Below are 18,237 nucleotides of genomic sequence, written 5' to 3'. Positions count from 1 at the left end.
GTCCACAAAACACCGCCCTAAACGAGTTGGGTAACAGTTTTCCGTGTTTGCTTTTATTGTTCCCGCCCTCGCCGCAAACAAAATCTAAATTTTCGATGGGGAGTGCGAGTTTCTGTTGCACCACCCGCATGACTACAACATTTATTCGACCACCCCCTTTTATATATACAACATATTTCGTGAATCCTTTGGACGCGGCGTGTAAGGCCCATGACATTGCTTATTCGCAGAAATAGTTGAAACTCGTCGGCTGGGTGACATCATCGTCCGCCGCGGGGCAGCGGGTGAGATCATCGCGTCGCCTGCCTTCGCCGCAAAAAATGCTTAAAACAAATTAATGAGCCACTCGGTCCGATTAGTAATCCACACATCCTGCGACACAGGAAATACGAAACGTTGATATTATTGCCGCATGTGTTTCCTTCGCTGCCGGAAATTGCATTTTATTTTTAATTTTCCACACATAACGTGGCCGGATGCGTACATCCGCGCGCGCGCGTGTTTCCGTCAGAAACTGATTAGAAATTAAAAAAAACAATAAGTAGAATATGTATATTTTATTGACCGAGACGTATATAGTGGAAAGACTCTAAAGCATTGAACAAGTTCATTTTATGAGACACGAGTTTTTCTATTTCCTCGCGCTCAAGGTATATTTCGATTAACGGATTGAATTTTTTCAGCGTTAAGTCACACCGTTCTTCTTCGTGCCAATAAGTCGCTTGCATGCAATCTCCTAGGGGGAAGATGACGTCGTTCCATTTTAGATTTCCAATTTCCTCGTCAATAAAATATAAAAACTCCAAAAATGCCTCGTGGGTAAAGTCTAGTCGCTGCTGGCCATTAACATACAGGCGTACTTGGGCGCAATCCATCTCGACATATATATGTTCATCGATCGTTACTGTAGTATCCGGAATACGCGTAGGCGTAATTCTTCTGTGATTATTAAATGTTGCATCCCAATCACCACCCATCGTTGTTGTTCTTGTTGTTCAGTCAACTAACACACACACAAAACTTACATTGTTTTTATAACTCCTACACAGTATTTATACATTTCATCCCCCTCCTATCGTCGAAATTGGACGGCACATTGAGTTTTAGTTATCTTGACCAAACACTTTGATAACAAAAGTAGCGAACTGGACGCGATCAGGTATAACAAAATGAAAATAGTTTGTTTTTGATTCGGGGAAAAGTGCTTGTCGTCGTCGTCGTCGTCACCACTGTCTTGGAGGCTTCTGGAGTTGTTTTTGTTTAAAGAGTCATTGCTACTGCTGCTGCTGCTGCTGCTACTGCTTACAATGCTTTGCCATTCTCCCTGATCTCCGTAACTGCGATCGGAGAAAACCAAACGAACTTTATAATTTTGGTGCACCGCACTCATTGGCAGTTTAGTCTCAAACAGGTTGCCGTCCGTCGCCGCCAGATGCATCGGCGTCCAGGTGTCCGGCCATGAACAGGAAAAATTACGATTATCGACGTTTTTGAAACACACATATGCTTCAATTACCCCGCTGGGTTTGTGAATATAAAACATATTTTGCACTAATGTGGACAACAAAATAAACTTGGCGTTTAGCGTAGCCATCGCGTTCTCGAATGACACTGATCACCACGTCGTCAGCGCTTTTTTATAGCGCTCAAACAATGAAAACACCGATTTTGCGAGGGAGCCGGTCCGTCGATATGGGTTCTGCTGTCAGGTCGGTTGTAATGCACAAAACACGGCAGATGAGTTTGTAGTTCAAAATTACATTGATGTTTTCCCGGTAATTTGTGCCACATATTTAACAATTCGTAGGTTCTATGAGGTATTGTGCCGGCAGCACTTTCAGGTCTTCGCTGTTCAAGTTCGTTGGATGGCTCAACAGTATTTTATCCATCGTGGTCACCGCCTAGTCGTCAGTTTCATTAACAAATTTTTAATCTGTTGAAACACGCTCTCGCGTGGACAATTGATGCCTAATAGACTGAAATCCACGGGTCCTGCGTTGATCAATTTATTTAAAAAATTTCTCGCTAATGCCTAATAGACTGAAATCCACGGGTCCTGCGTTGATCTATTTATTTAAAAAATTCGTTGTACTCGTAATTTGTGCCACATATTTCCTGCAATTACGCGTGCCTATTGCGTCATGCGATTGCATCGTGGAACACCGACCGCTTAGCGAAGTTGTCCGAACGTTGTCGTAATAAATACGAGGCAAATTTGATCGAGCGGCGCTATTCGTGGCGATACATCGTGTGTGTGTGTGTACTCGTGCTCCGAAAACACTTGACAATGAATAAAGAAGGTCCTTATTGCTGCTACTCCGCTGCTGGTAAGTTTTTGAAGAATTTTTTTTTTAATTTTTTTAATTTTTTTTTCTTCTTTTCAAAAGATTTAACTCTCTGTCCCATCGATAAATCACACCTGTTGCTTAAGCGGCGCCTCACAAATCACGTATGGAAGAAACACCCACAAGAGTGGCCGGCGTGGAAGGAGGAGCAGCTAAATCAACAGGTAGCAAGATTGAATGAAAAAATTGAAGAGGACCGGCAGTGGTACGCCTTGCAAACTCAAAGGCAACAAAAAAAACAGCAACAGAATTGGACGGCGGGACCAGTCACAACAACAACAGCAGATGATGATTGGGATACCAACAGTTGTAGTTCGTATCAAACGACAACAGATTGGACGGGACCAGTCACAACAACAGCAGATGATGATTGGGATACCAACAGTTGTAGTTCATATTTAGATTTTTTAAAAAATAAAAAAACATAGTATAGAAAAAAATGTTTTGCATTTCACACAGATCCAATCCTCGTTAATCATAAAATTCGTCGGGAATTATTAGAATAGTTATCTGTAAAAAAAAAAATCTATAACTTTAACCTAGGGGGGAGTCACCGCACAAATCGGGCGAGTTGATTGACAAAATGCTAGTCAAAATTAACGAAGTTGGTAAGTTAATTAAAAAAAAAAAAATGCCTATCGAAAATGGATACACTTTTTTTAATCAAAAAATATCGGCGGGGGGGCGGGGGGCGGGCACCAGCGGCAGCCCCCGGGGACCAGCGGCAGCCCCCCCGGGGGGCCCCCGCGGGGCGAACTACGCACCACGGACAACGGTTTGGTTGGCACCACGGACGACGGTTGGCACCACGGACAACGATTTGGTCGGCACCACGGACGACGGTTAGGTTGGCGGCACCACGGACGACGGTTTGGTTAGGGCGGGGGGGCGGCGACTCTACCAGCGGGGGCTACGCCCCACCTCTACCAGCGGGGGCTACGCCCCACCTCCACCAGCGGAGGCTACGCCCGGGGGCCCCCCGCGGGCGAACGGTTGGCACCCACGGGAGCACGGCCGGCACCATTGACAACGGTTGGCACCCACGGACAACGGTTTGGTTGGAACCACGGACGACAATTTGGTTAGGTCGGTACCACGGACGACGGTTTGGTTAGGCCGAGCGGCCAATGGGCGAGTGACCTTGAACGAGCGGCCAATGGCCGAACGGACAGACACACAAAAGAAGAAGACCTATGGGCGAGTGGCCCATGGCCGAGTGGCTTATTGGCGAGTGGCCTATGGGCGAGTGGCCTATGGGCGAGTGGCCTATGGGCGACAAAAGATGGCCGAGCGGCCCGTGGGCGGGGGGCCCGTGGCCGAGTGGCCAAAAAGTGAGGTTAGGAGTCCCTGGAAGTCCCTTTATCCATCTACTCATAACCTCTCCGAAAATTGACGATTTTAACGAATTCCTATCACAAAGATGTCAAATGCTAGAAACTTTAGATACAAAGGCATGTACAACTAACAAAAAACCTTACGAATCGCGATCGTTTGTTTCTTCGGGAGCCAACTATATCCGAAAATGCAATTATTGCAAAAATAAACACCCTTTATACTTATGCGAAAAATTCAAACAATTGTCAGTCTCGGATCGATTCGATATGGTAAAGAAAATGAATTTATGTTCAAATTGTTTAAGGTATGGGCATAAAAATTCAGAATGTCGATCTTCTGCATGTAAAATTTGTCAGCAAAAACATTCAACTTTATTACATCGATCAAAAGAAAGTTCAAACAACTTGCGCGACATTTCAGAAAATTCTAAAGAAAAAACGATTTGCAATGTTACCACTGACAATTCTTTGAAGAGCGCGCAAAGCGGCGAAAAGTCAATTAATAACCAAGTAATGTCTAATACTTGTCAAAATACCACCAATTCTTATATTTTACTCTCCACGGCAGTCGTACAATTGTACGACAAGGATAAGAATATCATAACTTGTAGAGCATTACTCGATTCAGCCTCGCAATCAAATTTTGTAACATCTTCTATGGTAAAAAAATTAAATTTGCAAACTTCAAAAATTAATATACCTGTTATAGGAATAAATCAAGTAAAAACAAATATATCTGAGCGCATTGAAATAAAATTTTCTTCCCAACACACCGGCTATGAGAATAAATTAAACTTTCGTTCAGCAAAAAATTACAACCGAGCATTCTCCATCCAACACGAATAAGCAGCAGTTGATGTGCTTTTTTTCTGAAGCCATGTTATGACATTTATCTTTAAAAAACATTAATCTTCCTGAGAAAGCATACTCAAACAGTTTAGAAAGCTATTTGAAATTGTTACCGGACGATAGTTCTTCGGTAATTGGCAACTTACTTTTTTTAAATAAAAGCGTTGGCATGCCTTCGGATCCAAAAGATTTTTTTTTATAAAATAAAATAGTTATTAAATACAGACGCCACAATATAGGTAAGGCTCATTCTCGGTTTTATTACTCTTATTATTAAATTAAATTGCTCAATATTGGATCGAGAATCATTAGACATTTCCGAAATCACCCCCCAAGCAGCACTGTAAGGATCTACGGAATCCGAAATTTGTCGGTGATAAAAATGTTTAAAAAAACAAAAAAAAAATGCACTATCCAGGTCCATCTCGGCATAAAAATGAAACCAATCCTCCAGACGAAATCGATTGCTCAAAATTGTTGATTTTGGAGTCACTGTCAAGTTTTTACCAATTCGAGATGTTGAATAAACATTAGATTTGGTGATGTCACTTCAAAATCCTTCATGTTTTCTGATAATGTCATCAGATACATTATTGTCAAAAACACAACATAAAAAACCCTTACTAAAATTTACAAATGCGTGGTCAATCACTGCGCTTGTAAAAGTAGTCACCCTAGTAGGCCACTGAAACAGTTTCGGTCAAGCTCTGATGAAGCCAACAGGATGATTGGTGAAACGTCAGCAATCCAGAAGTTTTGTAAATAGTATTACAGTAGACTGTGGAAGTTTATTTGAAAAAAAAGTTCTCGAGGATTGACTGAATTTATTTTTGGAGTGTTATCTATCGCCAACCAATTGGGTGGAAGCGATTAATTTTTCATTCTGATCCGATGTTTAAGAGTGCCATAGGATCAATTGATTACAAGAAGTCATACGCAACTTCTCCACCAGAGCCAAAGCTGCACACTTCAAGGCATCAAAGATGTCAATGTAACAGGGAAAGGTGGTAATATCGGCACTAAATCTTAAAATTTCAATTTTTGGCAAAGTAACACGTCAACATGACTTCAAATTTGCGGCAGGTGTGCTGACGGGTTTATTAAAAATTTTAAAAATAAATCGCTTTGGTAGCGTAAAGATAGCTTTCAAATTCAGACCGCACGCTATCTTCGGCATCAAAGTCAGTTCCAGCTTAAGTTTCAACTGTTTCGTGCCTAACTTTAAAATTAGTATGGTGAGTCTCATCCGCGTCGGCTTTTTTGCAGCGGTGAACAATTCTTTCATGCGATTGACTGCAGTTTGGCGTAAAGCCTGATATTGTGTGTACTTAGTTGACATATTTAAATTCAATATAATTAAAGCGACAAAAATTAGCTAGTAAATAAAAATGAAAAATTAAGTATGTAGTATGTATAAGACAATTGCTGAAAATCTGAAGTAACAACGCGTAGGAAGTAAGCGACACAAAATAAATGACGATGCAAAAAAAAAACGTCCACTGATCGACGCGGCAAAATCAACAGAGTTGCCAGAATGCGGAACGAAAGTAAATTTCCACCTCGCGCGAACGAAACTAGGGAAAATAGATACGTGTATCGATAAAAAGTAGTCGGCGTGGCTGAGATAACAAAAAGAAAAGAACAAAAGAAATTATTCGATTTGCTAAATTCTGAAGTCATATATTGGAATATTGGAAATATGTTATAATTAACATTTAATAAGTAAAAATGCGAAGCAGGACAAAAAAAAATTGGAAACAATACGGCTCGTAACGGATCAAAAATATGTTCTCAAAAAAGGAGATAAGTGCTTGTGTGCTGGGTTACATGATTACATGGTTAAGATAAACGCCCAAACTCTAGAGTTAGTGGTCCCCATGGATACGCAAAACAATTATCGCGATCTAAGTGTTACCAAGGAAAAAAAGAGGTAAAAACTCTCATCAAACCAGAAGTTAATTTAAAATAGGTAAAGTGAAATTAAGTTTGGTGAATGTTATTAAAATGTAAATATAGAAAGATAATAAAATATTTCATAATATACCTCAAATTAAACATAACTTCATTTAATGTGGACGCAGCAATTACCAAAAATATTTTCCTATCTATTACATAGGATATAAATCTATACCGCAGAGTCCACCGCTTCCAATATAAACTATAAGATATGCGTAGAGACTAGGATACTTGGAACAGTAATCTCATATTTTGCCTCATGTAGACGCGATTCCAACATTGAGATGATGTCCTCGACTTTAGTGGCAGGATCCAATCTTGAGACATAAAAAATAGACCACCTTGGCGCACTCTTCACTGAAGTGGCATTATTTTTACCAATAATTTTGGCATTGCGTCTCTTTCTTTCTGAGATAACAAACTTTACGTTATCGTAGGCTCACCCCAGATCTCGTGGTAGTTGGTCCAATTTGAAGCCATTTTGTCTTCTACCGAAACTAACTACGTAATTATGCTTCTAGCTTTGCAATAACTCAGAAGCGCTTTTTCTTTCCGACTTGCGATTTAAGATACCTGAATTTGTATTTCGTTGGTGGTCCAACCAAGAGCGAAAATCTGCACCAATAGATAAACTAAGTACAGAAGAGGCGAAATCGGAAATCCCTGCTCGAACTAAAACCAAAAGAAAAGTTGAAAGAACTTCTGCACTTAAACCATCCAGTACTCACGGCGATAAATTGTATGGAGGCCGCCGCAACGCTGATGGAATTGAGGAGGTATTCCATCAGTATCATGTACCGTATCGAATCATTCAGTTTCCCCACGAATCTAAAAATTTGCATCACTTTAATGTGTTTTGGACAGAAGCGCACTACAACTTGACACCTTGTGACACGCTGGTGTTCGCGAATGAGTTCTACCAAGCTGGTTGAAGTTGCGGAAGTTTTCCTAAATACCACTTGAAGCTTTCTTAAACTGGACGACGTGAAAACTATGCAGGAGACGAAAACCACCTTCGTCGAAATAATCAGCAAAACATTGATGAAAAGCATGAAATAGTTCAGACTTAGCATAACGTTGGGATACTTGTACGGATCGAACTTGTAAAGGTACAGTTCGTAGATAAAAGGTTTTTGGGCTGACCCATTGCATTCGTTGGGGTATGGCTCAACTTGCTGCCTTTTCCAGAAGTTTTCCAATATGATGGAAGTCCCAGTGCCCAACACAAAGACGATAATCATCGAGTTGATCGCATTGCAAAATTTTATCTGGGTTGCATGGTAGCGTGACACCTCGTCGTCTGTCGCCATGAGTATCTGCCTCTCCTCCTCAACTATTGAAGACAAAATCTGCTTGAAGTCCTTTGACTGGCAGAGCAGGGCTCCAACTTCCGCTATCGAGAATATTATAATGAAGGACAACTGTTGAAACAGGTCCTCCAGGTTCTTCTCTGTGCCAATCGACGCTACGAATTGGATGCACAAAGACGACACGAATAGAGGAAAGTAAATCCCTACGAATGCAGAGTAGATGCCGTAGACACTGCAGAACACGCCATTTTTCGTGGGCAATTGCAGTTTCCATATTCCAGCGCATACCATAAAGTATTTGGACAGCAATAGAATGGGGGCATCCTTTGCGTTGCGTACTTTACACATTTCTTTTTTACCTGGAATGCAAAAAATAATAATTGAATATACTGGGTACTGTTTTTAGTAATTGGAAGTAATTAGTGTAATTTGTTTAAATAGTTTATTGTAATTTCTCTACTTTTCGCTACAATCGAATATTTGTTGACACATTTATTTAATATCTTGAAAGACTTCTGCGCCATAACACACACAATTTATGTGTTTTGTGTGCTTTACAAAAGAAGAATTTTGTTTTGTAGCTAAGAGCAATAGAATAAACGCATATAGAATTATTCTATTTCTCAGTGACAATGCATTTCTATATTTTATACAAAATAAATAAATTGTATTATACATTTCCATACATTTCCGGTAATCACTTTGGCATAAAATCAGCAAAATAGAATTCTTAAAGGCCTGATGTATGCCCGATGGATGATTTTTTTTTTGACACAAATTGTTGTATTAAATTATTTTTTAGTGGGTTTTACAATATATCATATAACGCATTACAAAATATATTTTCTTATAAATGCCTCTTAAGATAATACAGTATATATCAAAACAAATGCGTTCTAACGTCACGTAACACATTTGCGCTAAGATATTTAAATTTAAATTTAAAATTCGGTTTAAGTAATAGCTGTTATTATGAATTCTCAGTGGAAAGAAATTAGTAAATCTAGTGACAATGGAATGACTTTTAATGGAATGGAATACTCGTGTTTGTCTCACACTGAACATTTTCCAAAAACTGGGTGTGATTTACGTACCAATGAAGGATTTAGAAACCGTTTTTATGACAGCCGTCATAAAGTACATACACCTTTAGAAAAACGCGATGTGAACATGATCGAGGATTTTCCCGTGGGTGATTCTTTGGACCATATAGACTGACGGATAATGAAGAGGTGCCTGATGGTGCGCAAGTGATATTACTCTAGTCTTTAACTTTTTATTAAAATATTAACCAACTGAAATCTATCGAGCAGTTTGTGGATTGGATATACTTACTCACTGGAATTTCGGACATTTTTATTATATATTGACATCGTAATTTTAAGAAAGGTTTTATCTAATGAGGTGTATGAACACTTTCTTCTTTTATTTTGTGCTGTCCTATTTGTGTTGTATGCAAATTTCTTATGTCAAAATAATATTTAACATTGTTACCAACTCATGAGAACTACAGTGGGTTCTTTGTTTTCTTCCCCCCCCCCCCCCCCCCCCCCCCAAAAGTTATCGCTATGTTAAGCACCGCCAGTCGCACCCAACCATATTATATAGGCGAATAATGCAATTATATCAGATGATACGTCACATATCTTATGCGACCACCGCTTCTAGAAGATGCTTTTTTATTATTATAAATATGAGAATCCTTTCACCATACAAATATCTAAATAATAAAGAAAACGCATTTTCCAATTTACTATATGTGTTATTTAAATATATAGATTTGTAATAAGGCTAGATTATCCCACATAAATGCCTTAAACAATGTTTCATTGTAAATTGAAACAATATTCGATGAAACCGTTGTGTAACGAATAATATTTAGGCATTATACAACTAATTTTGACAGGGTAATGACATATTGAGATTCACTAAAAATAGAGATTGCAGATCTATTTTTATAAGAATTTAAACTTTCATAACTGCTGATAACAATTTTATAGGAATTAATGTATTAATACACAATTTGTCCAAGATCGTTTACCAAAGAACTTCAAAATCCACGAGCGCCATTGCGAGGGTCTAATCTATCGTTAAACTCGGAATCATAGACAAGCCACAAGATTGGGTGACCGAAAATTTGTATGAGCACATCACATCAAACTTATGACCACCTAGCTGTATCGCTGAAGGATGCTATAACAACCACAATGATCAACATGAAGAAAGAGCATTTGATTCGGACATGTAGTCGCCTGCTATCTCGGGTTGAGTCCGTTATTACCGCTAATGGGAGTTTTATTGAATAATTTTATAATCTAAGAGTCAATTAACATTATGTAAAGATTTCATGGAATTTGTCCTTAAATATAGTACGCACCCAGTATAAAACCATTTTATAGTAGATATGTAAATATCTGTATACAACAGTCACATAAAAATTGTATAAACTTTAAATGAAAACTGTTTTTCTACCAAACTGTTTTATAAAAATAAGCCCTCTTAGGTTGCATAAGGAATATTTTTTTTTGTAGAACCCTATAGAAATTATTCTGCTACTTGGGCAGAATATGACCTGGCGAATAAGAAGCAATGTTTCTTGTATTTACCTGTGTCCGGCACTTTGAAGGCACTCTCACAAACCAGACCCGACAAATGCCGCGACAGACAGTACTGCGATTTAAATCTCGCAAAGGAAAGTTAAACTCCGCCCATCTGGACGAATTTGTTTCCTCACGTGTATTTTCCACCGTCTCCCCTGTAATCATCGAAATGAAAGACGGCGATACCGATACATCAATTTCGCTGTGAATTATGTACAAGGCATTTAAATTGATCCTTTTAAGGTGGACCATATAGAATTGAAAGCCCTATAAGGTTATTAAATAAAAAGACAAGCCATAAATAATAAAATATTAATTAATAATGAATAAATCCGGCCGCATGGTAGTAACATCTTATTAAAAGGTCAAGTGTTTAGGTTAGTTTACCTTATCACGAATCATGTTTACGAATTAACTAAACGCACATTCGACAAAGTAATTAAATTACATAAGTGTCTGAAATTTTCAGCTGTTCATTGCGGCGGTTTTGGTTTATGCCGTTCTTGATGTAAATGCGGATAATTATGAGTAAGTTATAAACAAATTTAAATAATATTCGTCCATATTTGCCATATTTCCTATGGTTGTTGGCATTATTTAAGCCAATATGGATGTGATTTCTTTTAAAAATAAATCGGCGCTTATATTTTAAGTTCACTTTTAGAGAAATGTTATAAAAACGTATAAAACTAATAATTTTTTAAATAAAAATAATAATGAAAGTCCCAAAAATAAAATCAAAAGTTCGATGGTATATAAATAAACTTTCTTATGAACATTTACTCCAAATTTTATGTTATGAAAGTCAAGGGCACAGATAAAATTTACTGAATTAAACACTCATATGTTTTATGTAAGTTTTTGATTATATATTTATATAGTAATAATTTTAACCAACTTTTATAAATGACCTAAACTCAACGATGATTTGTTTCATGATTTTGTTTTCAAAAAAATATAAAACGGTAAAACCTTTGTTACTGACCAATCTCATAAAACCATTCATTTAATTTCCGTGTTTTTCTTTCGAGAGATCGCCCCTCCTAAACGATCAATGTGATTGATATTCTATATTTTTTAAAATTTATATGTAAAGAAGAGTACCTCTAGCTTATTGAAAATTACTTAAAAGGCATAATTTTCGTACAAATTATTTAAGTTTTGTCAATGATGATGAAGTAAACAAACAATGTTATCGCACACACAAACAATCTAAAATTTAAATATAGTCCTCAAAGTTGCATTAAAAAAAATAGTTATAAATGCATTCCTTTGTGAAAATGTGTTAAATATTTGTTTAAAATTCAATCGAGAAGAAGTTATTTTTGAGGGTTGCTGATATTTTCTTATACAATTTAATACCAATAAAATTAATAGACGATTGGGTTTTGCTTACGGGGTGATAGGGAATGCACAGATCATCTTTAATTTTTCGTAGAAACTTCCATTTGCAAAACTTCTGGATTCCTCGTACGTCAGGTGTTGTTGAGTCGAACTTGCTGACGTTTCGCCAATCGTCCTGTTGGCTTTTTTAGAGCACAACTGAAACTGTTCAGATGATTGGCGAAACATCAGCAACAACAACCGGCGTTGGAGGAAATCAGAAGTTTGGTAAATAGTACCACATTTTTATGTCTGGTATCATACATGTGAAAGACGCAATTAAATTCTTTTTTATTTTTATGCATATACATTATAAACAGATAGATGAATATTGAATAGGCAGTTAGTATTTTGATTTTTTTAAATTGTGGCTTACAGCGATCCCAACTTTGTGCACCACACAAATTTTGAACAATCTTTTTTTGAATTTAAGGTTAATTAACCAAACTAACTTTAATTAATACATTTAAATTAAGTGTTTAATAAACGAGTGACTTATAGTACACTATGCAAAAAGTGCCCTAAACGGTGTAGAGTGATGCTTTCCGCACGCCCAAATCGGTATATAATTGTTTTACATAAGAGAGTAGAAAAGAAAAGTTTACCAAGCGTGTTGACTTAAACTAAATAAATTTAATTTAAATAAAAAAATAAGAAACTAATAACTAATATTAATTTAAATGGTTTTATTTTAGAACGAGTTGATAAAATATTTAGGTCTTACGCTATGAAGGTATGCAAATAAATGAGGTATATCAAAGCAATTAATTGAAAAACACCGCATCGCCTTGGAAATTTAATATACATACCGTCTGTATTGCGAAAATGTTTGGGTGTATTGAATATTTGTAATTCGTTTGTATTTTTTGTAATTTTTGTTAACGATATAAATGAACAAATTTTTTTTTTAAATAAATGAAGCTGGTACCGTATTTGTTAAACATATAGCTAACTAAATATTGTTCTCAAATTTTTTCACATATTATCAACATTTTGTTTCTAAAATTTTCAGATTCGCACAATTAAAGTTAATTATCAATATTAGATTAACTCAATTGCTGCGAATGACGTTTGGATTTACCTTAATGTCCCTTGAATGTTGAGAAAATACTTAAATCTGAAATAAATATTTTATTTTAATAATTATATAATCGGATTTTTCATTGGTAGAAGAATTGATTATGTGCAATGCAATTTTAGTTTTATCGGTTATGATTTGATGCCCGGTGTCGTGATTGTGCTCGGCAACTGCTGATGAGTTTATTTGTCTTACTCTTAAAGCCCTTTTTCAAGAATGTATAGAAATCTGTAAGCAACCAAACAATCACGAATCCGGACAAACTTTTATCCGATAAAACTAAAATTTTGCATGTAATCTTCTAACAATGAAAAATTCGAGGATCAATAATAGCATAAGCAACCAAACAATCTTAATTGCGACTCGGGTCTTTAACTTTCATCAATATGGTCATCCAAGACAATGTTCATGCCACTTCTTTAGCTCCGCCCCCTCAACAGTATATAAGCAATTTCAGTCAAGATCTGAACAAGCCAATAGGATTATTAGCGAAACGTTAGCAAGTTTAATTTATAAATAACCGACGCAGGAGGAGGAATCTAGGCGTTCAGTTCGCTAGCGTATCCGAAACAAATATACTTTTGAAGTCAGACAAACGAATCAGGTACATTTAATTTTTCAAAAATCAACCTCTTCACCAATAGTGCCTGCACCCGATACAGGAAAATGGGCATTGTTTGTAACCCTACAGCTGCCTCGAAGGGAGACATGTCAATTAGCTGTTGTCGATTGGCTATGTATGTACGGCTGGTTTTTCTTTTTTTCTTACGAAATTTATCCATCGGGCTTAAAATACCTTTTAAGATTGCATTTTTAGTAAAAAAATGTATTAGCCATAGTTTACTTTTATAGACTAAAAATAATTTCTTTTATCTCATTGTTAATTTCTTGTGTTCGAAGTGTTTTCGGAGCGCGAGCATTGAAGATGCCAAGTGAGATTTTGGCGAAACGTCTGCAGGATTCCAGTCGGATGCAAGATTTGCAGGATTCCAGTCGGATGCAGGATTCCAGTCGGAGTTCAACGAGCGAACGGATGATATCCCGGAATATAGTGTCATCACATTTTTCCATCCGTGAATCAATACGTGAGAATATATATATATATATATATATATATATATATATATATATATATATATATATATATATATATATATATATATATATATATATATATATATATATATTCTCACGTATTGATTCGCGGATGGATTATATTTAAATTTTACTTACTTTTTGAGGTATTCGAGGTTTAAGATAACACCCGTATAAATTTTTGCTGTTGTTGTGACCTAATGCTGCTCGCATTAGCAACTACAAAAGGAAGTAGATAAATAAGTCAAGAAAACTTCTTTTTAATTTTTTTAATACAATTTTTCTAACATACTTGTTAAGCTGTCATTTTTAATCAAAAATTTTTGTTTTCAGTACCAATTTTTCTTCCATTTTTCGCTAGATTTACATTCATAGAACTTAACTTGTGACTGGGCAAAATTTTTACATCAGTTGCTTATAGATCCTTTAAAACTAGATAGTTACCCTAAGGAAACAAAAAAAAACTTGTTATTTGGTGGTATTTGATAAAGGCATGTGTTACTGAAGCAGCGTTGTATTTTAGATATCAAAGTAGAATGGCTGCCAGGAAATAGGAATTGGATGGTCTTCGTAATAAACAACTTGAACTTTGCTTGGAAAAGAACTAAAAATTATTTTGCAATATTTGAAACACACGAAAGGTTTTTTAATTTGAAAGAGGAAATTGTAAAGATGGTAGCAGAATTAAATTATAAACCTAACTCTAATTTTGAACAACAAATTGTTTTGTCTGATACTTTTTTGGTGACTAATGAAAACATGCAAAGTTTAGAGTTCTTTCACAATTCTCTGAGTCAACTTTTATAAAGCACAGATAAGGAAATTTCCCAGCGTAGATTAAAAATTGAAGAACTGTGGAGAATGTTAAAAATTGATATGATAGATCAGGATGAGGTTAGAACTCATTATACAGGCAGGTCCTCAGAAACTTTGAAAGCGCTAAGGCTTGAAGTGAAGAGGTGTGAAGAATTAAGAAATGCTAACTTAAAGGTGAGTACTATGATTGAGCGGATTGTAGAAGTCTTATCGGACCTATTTAATGTGCATGATACCCCCTCAAAATTTGAGGATTTGCCCATGATATATTTCATTATAATTCTAGATTCAGTATACAGTATTCATGTAATTTATAATAACTATGGCATTTTTTTAACTAAAAAAATGAAATGCCACCGCTAAATATATAACCAATATACAGGCACAGAAATCGATGCTAGAGACACAAGCGGAATCTCGTTGAACCACATCGTATAATTTTATGCAGCTAACGTGAAAATTGACGTCCGCAAGTTTGAAGTGTTTTTGGATAGGTGGTGCTCAAATAAGTGTAATGCCGACATTATTTTAAAAATTCAAGTTGGCATCCGCATATCGGAGTTCACTTTGTCCCGGATGCCACTTTAACCGAGGATTTTACATGGGAGGACACCACTCTGCATCACGTATATATATATATATATATATATATATATATATATATATATATATATATATATATATATATATATATATATATATATATATATATATATATATATATATATATATATACATATATATATATATATATATATATATATATATATATATATATATATATATATATATATATATATATATATATATATATATATATATATATATATATATATATATATATATATATATATATATATATATATATATATATATATATATATATATATATATATATATATGTTAAGTTAATAGATATAAGTATTTTCTATTAATTTGTTTAAATAAAAAATAAAATAAATAATAAATTCTTGAAAGGTGATCAACATTTTGCTAATTACATCTATCCATTTTAGGGTTTCTTGTAATGTTCTTTAAAGTAAAATCAATTTTACCTTTTTCGCTATTTCATTTTTTTAGTTAAAAAAATACCATAGTTATTATAAATTACATGAATACTTTATACTGAATCTAGAATTATAATGAAATATATCACGGGCAAATCCTCAAATTTTGAGGGGGTATCATGCACATTAAATAGGTCCGATAAGACTTCTACAATCCGCTCAATCATAGTACTCACCTTTAAGTTAGCATTTCTTAATTCTTCACACCTCTTCACTTCAAGCCTTAGCGCTTTCAAAGTTTCTGAGGACCTGCCTGTATAATGAGTTCTAACCTCATCCTGATCTATCATATCAATTTTTAACATTCTCCACAGTTCTTCAATTTTTAATCTACGCTGGGAAATTTCCTTATCTGTGCTTTCCAAAAGTTGACTCAGAGAATTGTGAAAGAACTCTAAACTTTGCATGTTTTCATTAGTCACCAAAAAAGTATCAGACAAAACAATTTGTTGTTCAAAATTAGAGTTAGGTTTATAATTTAATTCTGCTACCATCTTTACAATTTCCTCTTTCAAATTAAAAACCTTTCGTGTGTTTCAAATATTGCAAAATTATTTTTAGTTCTTTTCCAAGCAAAGTTCAAGTTGTTTATTACGAAGACCATCCAATTCCCTTTTCCTGGCAGCCACTCTACTTTGATATCTAAAATACAACGAGAAAATAAAAACATTTTCACAAATTATTTATTGGTGTATGACACCTGCTTCAGTAACACCTGCCTTTATCAAATACCACCAAATAACAATTTTTTTTTTGTTTCCTTAGGGTAACTATCTAATTTTAAAGGATCTATAAGCAACTGATGTAAAAATTTTGCCCAGTCACAAGTTAAACAAAAATTTTTGACTAAAAATGACAGCTTAACAAGTATGTTAGAAAAATTGTATTAAAAAAATTAAAAAGAAGCTTTCTTGACTTATTTATCTACTTCCTTTTGTAGTTGCTAATGCGAGCAGCATTAGGTCACAACAACAGCAAAAATTTATACGGGTGTTATCTTAAACCTCGAATACCTCAAAAAGTAAGTAAAATTTAAATATAAGATAAATTACAAACTCACATTATTTTTTATCTGGAATTGATATCTGAATAAAAATATAGGGTGTTCCCTTTGAACATCTTGAGTTTTTGTTAATTAAATTCACGAAAACGGTACCACCTATTTGGGACACCTGTCAAACTGATTGAGTAGTGCATCATTTTCTTAGTCTGTTGTTAAATTTTCGTTGCAATACCTGGATCAGTAGAGTCACAACACCCTTTTATATGGAGCAATCAAAATATGAAAAAAAAAACACACACAAACTCTCCATTTCTGAGTAAACTAGGCAAAATTCGAATAGCAATTTCTCAAGAAAGTGACCTTTATTTTAACCGAGGATTTCAAAAATATGGATATATACAGGGTGCTCTATTTAAAATAACAACGTGGATGTCGGTGGGGACACTTTTGGGGCACCCTGTTTCAACAAAATCATAATATTTTAAATGTTCAGAGGAGTCCAAGAAACTTTTGTAGGAAACTTTTTTTCGTTATCTCCTTGGGTTTCCAGATCGAATAGTCGGTCGTTTTATTTGGAACACGGTGTACAAAGCAATGGTAGTTCTTTGTATGTAAATTCTATCTGTCGTTTCCTCTATCGTTCTTTTATTTGCACTCAATTGTTCTTGTATTTGCTTAGTTTCTTCCAAGTTTATAGCGCTCAGGTCAACAGCTACGCTACACGCTACGAACTTGCCCTACCCAGCTACCATTTTTCGAAAGCAATCTTGTTTGTCACCATCGCGATTAACTCGGATCAAGTGAACGCAAAAGTTATAAGATATGCTAATGCAATATTTTACAGTTTTCAAAATATGATGTTTCCATTTCTTTTAATGGCTGTTTAAAAAGATTCCTCCGAACGTAACTGTTTGGAAAAAATTATTCTTGAGTATGTTATTCATTCGCGACATTTTATGGTATTTCTTCCAGAAGGACCTGTCGCCTGGTAAACAGAGCATCATTCTTCTAGAAGAACTGCAATCCCAACCAGGATGTTCCAAGGATTTTTAAACTCCACGTTGAACTTGTACTGAAGTGGCTTTTACTTGATGAAAATATATTTAAAATAGTTAAATAAGAACAAACGTTGTTCAGATTTTCACATAAATAAATTTAAATGACAGCTGTTTCGGCAACAGCGTGCCTTTATCAAATGCGAATATCAAACGGTACCGATGTTTATAAATACAAAACAGGTAGTAATTACTTAATGTGAGGTATTAAACACAATTTTGACGACAATTTCGATAGTTTACACACTGTTTCAAAAAGTAGAAAATTAAATTTACTAGAAGCTATGGAGATTAATAAAATGAGAGGTTCGAATGTATTACCTAATGACCAACTGGATTTGAATGG

The 18,237-nt window shown here is 35.3% G+C and overlaps 1 protein-coding gene across 1 annotated transcript in view; it reads right to left on the bottom strand.

Moving 5' to 3' along the window:
- Positions 1 to 10,646, bottom strand: part of LOC132706404 (uncharacterized) — a 54,783-nt gene extending 44,137 nt beyond the window's left edge. The window contains exons 1-5 of the mRNA XM_060677734.1: positions 10,542 to 10,646; positions 10,401 to 10,464; positions 7,370 to 8,153; positions 7,213 to 7,312; positions 7,058 to 7,156 (exon numbers count right to left, since the gene is read on the bottom strand). Of these exons, the coding sequence (XP_060533717.1) occupies positions 7,058 to 7,156; positions 7,213 to 7,312; positions 7,370 to 8,153; positions 10,401 to 10,464; positions 10,542 to 10,646 (1,152 nt within the window). The remainder of the gene's footprint in view (positions 1 to 7,057; positions 7,157 to 7,212; positions 7,313 to 7,369; positions 8,154 to 10,400; positions 10,465 to 10,541) is intronic.
- Positions 10,647 to 18,237: the final 7,591 nt, after the last annotated feature.

The sequence above is a fragment of the Cylas formicarius genome, unplaced genomic scaffold (assembly GCF_029955315.1).
Source record: "Cylas formicarius isolate icCylForm1 unplaced genomic scaffold, icCylForm1.1 PGA_scaffold_8__14_contigs__length_24414737, whole genome shotgun sequence".
Classification (NCBI taxonomy): Eukaryota; Metazoa; Arthropoda; class Insecta; order Coleoptera; family Brentidae; genus Cylas; species Cylas formicarius.
The sequence above is the reverse complement of the archived record's forward strand: the minus strand, read 5'-3'. Positions and strand labels throughout refer to the sequence as shown.